Source organism: Electrophorus electricus, chromosome 19, assembly GCF_041902795.1.
Source record: "Electrophorus electricus isolate QZ-2024a chromosome 19, ASM4190279v1, whole genome shotgun sequence".
In the NCBI taxonomy this organism is placed as follows: Eukaryota; Metazoa; Chordata; class Actinopteri; order Gymnotiformes; family Gymnotidae; genus Electrophorus; species Electrophorus electricus.
The window spans coordinates 17,272,258-17,282,500 of record NC_137515.1 but is presented as its reverse complement, the minus strand read 5'-3'; the positions used below and the strand labels follow the sequence as shown (position 1 = coordinate 17,282,500).

At 44.1% G+C, this 10,243-nt stretch overlaps 2 protein-coding genes across 7 annotated transcripts in view; both read left to right on the top strand.

The window, feature by feature from the left end:
- Positions 1 to 3,312, top strand: part of ccna1 (cyclin A1) — a 4,295-nt gene extending 983 nt beyond the window's left edge. Inside the window, exons 1-9 of one of the 2 annotated variants that reach the window (XM_081702923.1) lie at positions 1 to 953; positions 1,108 to 1,314; positions 1,388 to 1,574; positions 1,641 to 1,756; positions 1,847 to 2,070; positions 2,140 to 2,344; positions 2,475 to 2,528; positions 2,689 to 2,822; positions 2,956 to 3,312. The exon at positions 1 to 953 is cut by the window's left edge and continues 983 nt beyond it. In XM_081702923.1, coding sequence (XP_081559049.1) covers positions 1,165 to 1,314; positions 1,388 to 1,574; positions 1,641 to 1,756; positions 1,847 to 2,070; positions 2,140 to 2,344; positions 2,475 to 2,528; positions 2,689 to 2,822; positions 2,956 to 3,007 — 1,122 coding nt within the window. In that variant the 5' untranslated portion in view covers positions 1 to 953; positions 1,108 to 1,164 and the 3' untranslated portion in view covers positions 3,008 to 3,312. Of the gene's footprint in view, positions 954 to 1,107; positions 1,315 to 1,387; positions 1,575 to 1,640; positions 1,757 to 1,846; positions 2,071 to 2,139; positions 2,345 to 2,414; positions 2,529 to 2,688; positions 2,823 to 2,955 lie in introns of both variants that reach the window. The other variant, XM_027001557.3, reaches the window with a different exon arrangement.
- Positions 3,313 to 3,521: 209 nt separating this feature from the next.
- On the top strand, positions 3,522 to 10,220 carry sparta (spartin a). Of its 5 annotated transcripts, none has more exons than XM_027001599.3 (8): positions 3,522 to 3,581; positions 4,075 to 4,865; positions 6,102 to 6,296; positions 6,878 to 7,049; positions 7,569 to 7,763; positions 8,367 to 8,525; positions 8,676 to 8,766; positions 9,642 to 10,204. In XM_027001599.3, exons 2-8 carry the CDS (start codon positions 4,101 to 4,103, stop codon positions 9,829 to 9,831), a joined length of 1,767 nt encoding a protein of 588 aa, XP_026857400.2. In that variant the 5' UTR covers positions 3,522 to 3,581; positions 4,075 to 4,100; the 3' UTR covers positions 9,832 to 10,204. The 5 variants fall into 5 exon arrangements, 4 of the variants coding, with proteins under 4 accessions (XP_026857400.2, XP_081558382.1, XP_081558380.1 ...); XR_014118631.1 differs by lacking the exon at positions 3,522 to 3,581 and adding an exon at positions 9,130 to 9,305 and having other exon boundaries at positions 3,988 to 4,865; positions 9,459 to 9,780; XM_081702254.1 differs by lacking the exon at positions 3,522 to 3,581 and having other exon boundaries at positions 3,988 to 4,865; positions 9,130 to 9,780.
- Positions 10,221 to 10,243: the final 23 nt, after the last annotated feature.

Sequence of the window (10,243 nt, the reverse complement as noted above, 5' to 3'; positions counted from 1 at the left end):
TGATCTGAAACCTCCCAGTAGAGAGGGTAATGAGAAGGGCAGCGGACAAACTACTGCTTTAGAAGATTTGAGAATTACAATTCTCTTTATTTCACATGATCAGTTTGATCAATGTTTGTCCTTAGTTCATCTGGAAGCATTGTGGCCTCTGTGCTAATTTTGTCCATTATATTATATGCATCCATGGTCTTGAACTGACATAAATAGATGTTATTGTGTGATGCCTGCAAAGAATTACGTGTCTCAAGGACAGGGCTATAGAGCGTACCCACCGTGACTGATGCAGTAATAAAGGAAGGGTTCCACTTTGAGTTTTAGTTAAAAGTGTTTACCCGCTTGTTTGTGCGGTTTCATTGAGTGAGTGTCAATCATATGCACTCTGTACGATACTGATAGGAAATCGTTAAGACGATCCAAATGAAAAGTAGGCCAGCATGCACTAAGTACACTACGACCTAGGAAAAAGGGAAAAACGTTAGTGGTTACTGTGATACATATGAAAATATTTATATAAATATCTAACGGCCACATTCTTATGTAAGAAACGTAGATCTGTGAATATTCAAAATAAAAAGCTTACATTTATTGACATACTTCAGTAGTCGGGCTCTAAAATGTACAAAATGACGCAGAGCAGAAGTGTCATTTGAGCGTCTACCGTTTCCATGGTTACGTTGCCGCGTGGTCCGGGTCTGTTATGTGGTTAGGCTGCGACCTCCTACATCCATTAGCAACACCTGTTAGTGGATCGCTGATTAAAACCAACCTGCAGATAATTTGTCGATTGGTTAACGCTAAGCTGCTGAGTTGAATGAAGACCTACAAATATAAAGTGATCAGAAACAAACAGTAGTTAATAGCATACGGGTTTCAGGTTTCCAACTGTCCTGACGCTGGGATTTGAAAGCGTTGTTTATATTCTTTCGAATGATTTTCATTAGTTAGCTAATTTGGTAGGTTGTTGAGGAGAAACCTTGTTGTGTTGTATTAATTCTTGTGGCTTCCATGTAAACAACTTTATTAATTTCTATTAAGTCTTTCTCATCCCCAGTAAGGGGTGTAAGCTGTTGACTAAGTGATTTAGCTTTTTATTTCTTACACCCCAAGGTTGAGCTTGACTGATACCAAGAAGCTTCTAAACTACTAGCTGATCTCATCTGGAAAATGAGCTCGATTGGCTTTGTTTCACTTGGCCACAGCAGTCGAGAGGACCTTTCTGCCCTAAAAATGTTGGCTGGTCCTTGTGTGAAAGCTGGGAAGAGGGTTGTCTTGGGTGTTTTGAGTGAAAATGATCACCATAATCGAACTTGTAAGGTAAGGTTGTGCAGGGTTGAGGGGTTTCTGTGGCTTTGAGTTTTGGATATAAAATGAGACTCCTTCTTTAAAGGGTGTTCCAGCAAAACATGGAGCTGCACTGCAGAAAGTGCATGCACAGGATGTCAACTCTGCATTTGGTGTCTGGGAGGCTGAACCAGTGTTGATGCAACCAACCATCCCTACTGGCGAGCAGTCAAGTTCCTCTATACATTCTTCAGAGCTTCAGATACTGAGTGCTGTAAATGAATTTGGCTCAGGTATGCTGTAACATCTGCAGTGTGGTAATGCTTTGAAACTTGCATGGTGACATGATCTCTGTACAGGATCATGTTTGGATGCTTCAATGCAATCCCTGTCAGAAGAGCCTGTGGCTTCTGGGGATATCCTGTCAGTAGATGAATATGCAGATGACATCCATCAACACCTAAGGGAGAGTGAGGTCAGTATTTTGCCACTTAAGCCATGGGGTTCTGTGCTGTTGTGTAGACCGTTATCCCAATAAGCTTGTCTGCACTGCCTGCCTTCCCAGTTGAGATACAGGCCCAAGCCTGGTTATATGAGAAAGCAACCGGACATCACCAACTGCATGAGGATCATCCTTGTAGACTGGCTGGTTGAAGTTGCTGAGGAATACAAGCTGTGCTCGGAGACCATTTACCTGGCAGTGAACTACCTGGACCGTTTCCTCTCCTGCATGTCTGTGCTCCGGGGGAAACTGCAGCTCGTGGGAACGGCTGCAATGCTCCTGGCTGCGTGAGTGGTGGTCTGAGGTGGCTAAATTCCTGTGTGTATTGTGTGCTTGAACCCATGTCTCTTATTTAGAAAATATGAGGAAATCTATCCACCAGAGGTGGATGAGTTTGTCTACATAACGGATGACACTTACACCAAGAAACAGCTGTTGCGGATGGAGCACCTTGTCCTCAGAGTGCTGTCCTTTGACATGACTGCACCTACATGCCTCCAGTTCTTGCTGCAGTACATCTCTGAAGAGAGCACCTGTGCCAAGACTGCAAACCTTGCCCTGGTAACACTCAGATTTATCAAGAGCCATGTCGACGATGTGTAACTACAGCTAATGTGTGTGTATGCTCCAGTATCTTTCAGAGCTGAGCTTGTTTGAAGTGGATCCCTTTCTGCTGTATCTTCCATCCAAGATTGCTGCTGCAGCTTACTGCTTGGCTAACTACACTCTGAACAGAATGCTGTGGGTAAGGTCCTAGCTATGCTCCCTCAGTGATGTTGAACTCATGGTGTTGCAGAATGCCAAAGTGGTAGAATTTCTTGCCCATTAACACATGGCAATTCAGTAAGTGCAGTGAGGCTTATTCCCTTGTACTGAATACTGACATCTGGCTCTTCCTCTGGCAGCCTGATTCCTTGTATGCCTTCACTGGCTACACCTTGGCAGAAATTGCACCGTGTCTTGTCGCTCTTTATAAACTACATCTTGGTGCAGAAGGTCGCCCCCAGAAGGCCATTCACCACAAGTACAAAAGCACAAAGTGAGTCCAGGGTGGTCACCAAGCTGTTTAACCTTACGTACCAGTCATCAACCCTGACTGCTGGCTTATGTAAATGTACATCGAATTTGGATACTTGGTGTGCATGATCTGCTAATCACTTCTATCCTTTTAGGTACTATAGTGTGTCTCTGGTCAAGCCTGTGGAGACTCTACCACTGCACTGATCAGTGGCCCCCTGTATGAAGGACTAAGGAACTGCAGCGCTTAAATATACCCCTGTAAATACCGGAGGAAGTGTCGTTTTAGTGCTTTTTATTTTTTTAAATGTGATTTTTATCATAACTTTTTATAAAGCCATCAAGTCCACAATAAAATTACAGAACTTGTTTCTTTTAGCTGTCTTATGGAATGAGTCTGGAGGCAGGATTCTTCCATGTCTGTACTGCATATGAAAGTTCGTATCCATAGCTGTCGCTCTGTGCTGTCAATCATGGACCCCAGACTGTTTACGTTGTCAATAAACGAAACGAGTTTCCCATCTGCTGGCTGCGCTTTCTCTCCATCTGCCTGCGTTATTCCCAGGAACAGTCTCTAGTAGGTTTAGTAGCGCCCTCTAGCGAGCACTGACTTCATACACGCGCATGTGAGTCCAACTTAGTAGTTGTGGGGCGCGTTTTTTGTTTTTTTTTCTCTTCCCCCCCCCCCCTTAATTTAAAAGCCGGAGTGCCTCCCGGACGCGCTCGGGTGGAGGTCTGGTGAACTCGGCGTGCACACTAAGTGCTTATGCTGTTAGCGACGGTATGTGTTTAGTCGTTATTATAGCTAAAAGTGTTTCGGCGGGTTCTTTCAATGTGGCTTCGAAAGCTTGCGTAACTGGGGTTGACTAAGGGTGGGAAGTTGGAGAGTTTCTAATGATGACAGACTAAAGGGGGAGAAGGTGTGCACGCCAATCAAACCCAAGTTACCTTACAGCGGCGTTTTATTGCTGAGAGTGCGTAAGTCTAAAATATCGCTGCCGCAATGGCTTCCAAATTCAACACTAAGAAATGCGAAACTCGTCTTTCAAGTAGAACCAGCTGACATGACAAACCTAAATCCACAAATAGCTTTTGCTTTAAAAAAAAAAAAAACACGTTATTTCCCATCATGGTACTCTCCTAGGGGCTGGGCCACTGCATTTGCGTAACGTGTATACGTCAGACTTTACCATTCTGAACACTTTCACAGTATTGCTTAATGTCACTTGCTCGTGTGAAATTCGACTTCATTTATTTTCTCGCACCACATCTAGATCACACCTCAAGTGTGAAGGCAGATATGGAAACCTCTGAGCCTGCTGAGTTACAGATCATAAAGAACCACTATGAGAGAGCTTTTGAATGTCTCAACCTGGGCCTACAGGAGGATGAGGTGGGGAACAAAGACCGAGCCCTATTGCTCTACGGGCAGGGTCGATGCCACATTCTCCAGGGGCTGGCTGTGACCACCCACGGGGAGGGGTGCACAGGAGCAGGCTGGGACTCTGCACGCGACATGCAGCTGAAGATGACCAACACACTGAGCAGCATCACGACTCGGCTGGCCATGCTGGAGACCGCTACGTCCCCGCCAGCCGCTGCATCCCGGCCGCTCTGTCCGAGCCTGCCGGTCCTGCAGGAGACACGGAGACACCCCAGGTCCAGGACGCCCACTTTTAATGCTCACCTCTCCCCCACGGCTTCAGGGGGCGTTCCGCATCTGCTGCCATCTCCCTCCGTAGCCTCTGATGTTCCCAGCGAGCTGCCGCCGGCCTACACTCCTGAACCCACAGATGGGCATCTCTCTGTTTCCCACAGGGAACAGCATTCGCTGCTATGTTCAAATCAGCTTTCCCACCCTCAGGGCTGTAGTGAAGTCAGCATAAACGAAGCAGAAGAGGTTCTGTTATTCTTTCCCAATGGGGTTCAGATTTTCTTTGTGCCGCCAGATGGCCAGGTCAGCGCTCCCTCATATCCAGGGTTCCTACGCATTATCCTCAACAGCAGACAGCATTATGATGGCGACGATATCGGTGACTTCAGACATCCTCCTGCTTATCTCCAGGTGAAGGGCAGCTTTGGCATGACATGAAAAATAACTGTTGGGTGAAGGAAAATTCAGCTGAAACTGAGTGCAGTGTTAGGGTGTTTTACTTTTATCCTGTATGTAACTGACTGAGGTGTTACATTTCTTATATTTTGAACTGGGATTGTTGATTGTTTCCTTTTTGTACATAAGATATATATATTTCAAGAGATTTTCTCTGCTATGACAGATTAGCTTGGTGTTGTGGATCATATTACTCTCCAGAGACCTGTATCCATGGGGTAAAGTGGAGGGAAAAACTACAGTTTAGATAACTAGAATATTTTTGACAGTTGACAGTTTAATCTTTTTTCCACCTTCTCTCACTTTGACTTCTGGGGCTTTCCCACAACACACATGCACACAGTTTCAGTTCTAGCTTCTATATGTAATTCTAAACGTTTCATTTTAGGCTGGTGTGTTATTTTTAGGGCACTTGACCATAAATGAGCATTTGAAGGCTTTGTGAATGTAAGTTTATTAAAGTAGGATTTGTTGTTTCCCTGAGTACAACATTACATTCTCTGCAGCAGTTTGTCCCTCAAAGTTGGTAGAGGCAGTACATGTGGTGAGCACTTTTGGTCAAACTGCTTTTGATTTAACATTCCTTCGATTCTGGTTCGGTGAGTCTCAGCTGCTCATCCTCCAGGGCTGCATGGTTGTTTTGTTTTTTTTAGTAGCATAGTGGGATTGGCTTAGAGTCAGCTGAGATCACCCCAACTGATGCATGACTCTAGCACACAGCAGTGTGTGCGCTATTGACATGGTTCCCTTTTCAAGGTCAGCCCTCTACTGCTGCTGTAGCTTGATCCAAGAGATATATATATATATATATATATATATATATATATATATATATATATATATATATATATATATATATATATATATATATATACACATATATATATATATATATATATATATATATATACACACACACTGGAACAGTCAAAAACTGTCAGCCAGCACTCTGTTGTATTGCTTTAGCCTCCTGGGACAAAGACCGATGTGCACTCTGTGCCCTGCAGTACAGAAACATGTCCTTACGCTCAGTGTGTTTGTGTTGCAGCTACATTAATGAAGCTTGTAGAACTTTTCTAGCTGAAATGGGTTGAATTGAGACTAATGTATTTCCAGAAGCAAGCATTTAAAATGGTAGAAGAACTTTAAAAATTGTGAAGTATGTTAACCGTCGCTGTGTTGTGTTTGCAGGTGTGTGACTGGCACTATCCGCTGTTTCCAGACTCACCCGTCCTGCTTAGCAACAGGGGCGTGTTCACATTCCCTGACACCACGGCAACAGTGCCAGGGTCCTATGTTGGGGTGGTGCTTTCCTCTGAATTGCCTGCATCAGACCGAACACTTTTCCAGGAGCACCTATCTGTGCTGACACAGCTCAGAGTCCAGGTGAAGCACTGCTAGACTTTCAAGAACTGTAACCTTGACATATGAACTTTTAGTTTGAGAAATATGAGCAATTATAGCAATCACCATCATATTATCTCTTTTGATTGTGAAGCTATTGATTTTGTCCTTGATTGCACAGGCCTTAGTGGGCTTTGTTTTGTTTGTTTTGTTTCTCCTGGGTCCTGGTGTTGATGCTGGATGGGTAATAGCAAGGAAAATTGACCTTTTCCGGGGCTGGGCAGAGCAAATCCACGGTCCCATGCTGAGCACAAAGTTGGGTCATTAAGCATGGAACTCCTGCTCCTCTCCCTCTTTCTAGTCAGGGTAGCACAGGTACCCTGGAAATAATTCCCTTAGCTGCTGCCCAATACTAAAGACATTTCTCCTTCCTTATTGTCCCTGGTCTGGTAAGAAAAGTACCTAGTCCCTAGAATTATTCGAAATGACACACGTCCAGCAGAGTTGACTAGTCATATCCTCAATTTTTTTAGAGAGACACTGTAAGACCCTAAAAAAGTCACATTCCCTCTGGTTAGCACTGCATTCTGTTGGTGATTGTAATGATTTTAACTCCACTGAAGGCGGCTGATGACAGAGCAGATGTAAATGAAGCTACGGGGACACAGACCACCAGTTTGAAGGAGAAGGCTCCCCTAAACCCTGCCGTGGACCCAGCACAGGACACAGCCCCAGCGAAGGAGGACAAGGTCCTGCCGGAGTGGAGCGAAAAGATGTCACAGGGCATATTGGCAGGTCAAGCTCCATGCATTTGAATCCCTGAATAGTATTGCTGCATCAGTCCCCCTGCAATAACGTAGTCGTTAGGGTGTGACGGGAAGCATCGCTGTGCTCCCACCAGGAGTATACCAGCCTACTGGTCCGTTTCATTCGGTACAAAATTCCTTTGACTCGTAACACTGAAAGTAATAGCATTTTTATTTATCCTGGTGATGCTGTCTTTTTTTCTTTCTTTTTTTAAACTCTCGTAATACTTGGGTCTTAGACTAGGCTTTGGTCAGCAGTGTCAGCAATTCCTCGGGTTCAGGACTTGTACCTGTTCATCAGCAGGGGGCAGTGTCTCCTCATGTGCCTCCACACATATTTACTAAACAAATCCACTAGAGGGTGCTCTTCCCATACATTTTTCAAAGCAGTATCTGCACAGAAGATTGGGATGGTAGACACTTAGATAAAAAGAAAATTATAAATCTCCTTTTGATAATGGCCAAAGTGTCCTTTTTGCACATGCTAACTTTGGCTTTGCATGTTAAGGGGCCTCTTGGCTCAGTCGGGGGCTCGTGCAGGGAGCTGAAGCCACGGGCAAAGCCATCCAGCAAGGAGGAACAAAACTGCGTAAGCAAATCAGTCCAGAGGAGACGCCAGCTGAGGTCAGTCCCAGAGTGACCCAGGGCCTGCAGGTAGCCAAGCAGGCCACCGGAGGCGCTGTTAAAGTCAGTCAGTTTTTGGGTGAGTGAGTGACACGAAGGTGCAAGAAACGCTAATCTTTAGATATTGTAGCAGGCTTGTCCAACGTCTGCTTCAGGTGACCTTTGTTCTTAACCAAGCTACTTGGTTCTAAAAGCCTTGGTAATTAGCTAATGTGCAGTGTCATATTAAAGAAAGCTCTTCAGCATGTTCCTCTCTGGAAGGGTGAGTAGCATTCGAGTAGTTTAATGGTTAAGATGAGTAGAGTAGAGCTTTTGGAAAATCAGATGCTGATTTACACTCTCTTTGTTCACAACTGAAAGTGCTCACGCAAACCCACAATAATAACCTAGAGTGGGCCGCAGCTAGTATTTTGGAATGCTGACAAAAAAATAGCCAGCAAAACTCTAACATATAAAAATAATCAATTTTTATGTAACAGTGTAGAATATAAATGTGTTTACTTGGTTATTGATATTTTTGAGTATAAAAGTGCTAACGTATAACATCCCAACAGTTGCTTTAAACTAGAATTCTTGGTTACCTTGTTTTAGCTTATTTTTGATGTTTTAATGTCTTGAGATGCATCCATGCAACACCTTTTTTAGTAATGTTTTATTTGAATAACTGTGTGTTCTGTTCTAGTTGATGGCCTTTCCAGTGTGGTTGAACTTGTCGGGAAGGAGCTTGGACCTCATATTAAGAGGCAAGGCAGCAAACTGATCCCAGAGTCCTTAAAAAACAATAAAAGCGCTTGCGCCAACATGGGCAGAGCCAAAGTGGTAGCTGCTAGCAGCCTGAAAGGTTAGCGGGTTGCCCGTCATCATCCAAACACGAACACCGTTGCTTCACAGAAGCAGCAGCCATGGTCTTTGTGTTTGTCATTTTAGAAAATACCCAATGATCAGACACTTCCTGGGATGGGCATGTGGTTTTTTGTGTTATGCACTTTAGGTTTGTCAACTATATGGTCAGGTTTGGAGACAGCAGCAAAAACAGTTGGGAAAAGTGCAAGCTCAGAGACTGTGCAGACCGTCAAGCACAAGTAGGTGTTTTTTTTTCCCCTCTGTGTGGTTTTTACATTAAAAATAAATTCAGTATTGCTAATGGCTACAAGGCGCTCTTAGCAACACTTACACTATGATAATTGACTTCCATCCTCTTCTTAAGGTCGAGTCTTTCATTAACACATGCATGACGCTGCTTAGGGGAAAAGGTTTTTATTTCTTATTCTTTTCGCTCTTGGAGTTTTTTTTCTCTCCAGATTCAAGCAACCTGATTACCCCTAGCAACATGTAACTGGTGAAGGGTAATAATAAGTGGAAAAAAATATCTAAACTGGGTCATCTATGACTAACACTCTTTGGTCTCGAGTGCCTTATTGTGCAGTGTGCTTTGCTATTCAAAGGTTACTGTATAGGTGGCTGTTTTTTACTGGAGTGCCTCTGCTGGAATTTACATGCAATAACCATGCGATGAACACAACGGTGCGTTTGACCCCTCGGTGCTGCTCATGGTGAACTGCTGGCTACTACTCTAAAGGCAGTGGCATAGTGCAAAATTGTGGGGGGACCCTGGTGAGAGGTAGGATGGAGGACCTTTTAACTTATGCATTTATGTATGTAATTAAATGTATGATGCGGTGTGTGCGCCCTTCCTCTACACCAGCGTCTGCTTTTGAACAAAATCAAGGGACATTACATCACTGTCTGCTTTCATTCTTCACCCACTGCATAGTCCCAACCTCTACTGCCACAGCCCCTCTAACTCTGCATAACTTACCCACGCTCGTTTGATTCCTTCCTTCATCTGTGATTACTGCCTTACCGTGCTCAGATCCGAAACACCACTGACTGCCACTAAGTGTATGTAGCACCAGACACGGGCCCAGGGAACTGTTCTCGGTTGTGTGCAATGAAGGTACGGGGATGCCGGTGGCCAGGCTGCAGAAGACGTTGTTGAGTCTGTGGTCAATGTGGGTGTCACGGCGTTCAACGTGGACAATTTGGGCCTCAAGGCTGTACTGAAGCGTGCAGGCAAGCAGACTACGCAAGCTTTATCTGAAGAGAAGACCACGGAGCAAGGAAAGAGAGATGAGCCCAAGGAGTGAAGGAGAAAAGAAGCTCTTCTGCTTTTGGAGATTTGCTCCTTTGTCTGGGGCTGGTAAAATGTGCTGCATAGGGGGAAATTCATATATCACGAACATTTGCCTTTATCACAAATATGTCTGATAATATGCGTTAGGATATATTACAAGAAAGTTCCTGTAATTGTAATGGATGATTTCCATTTCATTTTAATCATTAAATGGTTAATGTCATCTGTTCTACAGTCCTTAACTATGTCCAATGTTCTGAAAGTCAACGTTTATAGTTTTATATTTGCATTTCAATCACCGTATGTTGTCTAAACAAAATCCCATAATGTCGTGCTTTTCTCTCACTTCACTGTCGCTGTATTTAAAGCTAAATGGTTGAAACAAGGTTGTTTGTTCCGAAAACCATTTCACGCGTCATGGTCTT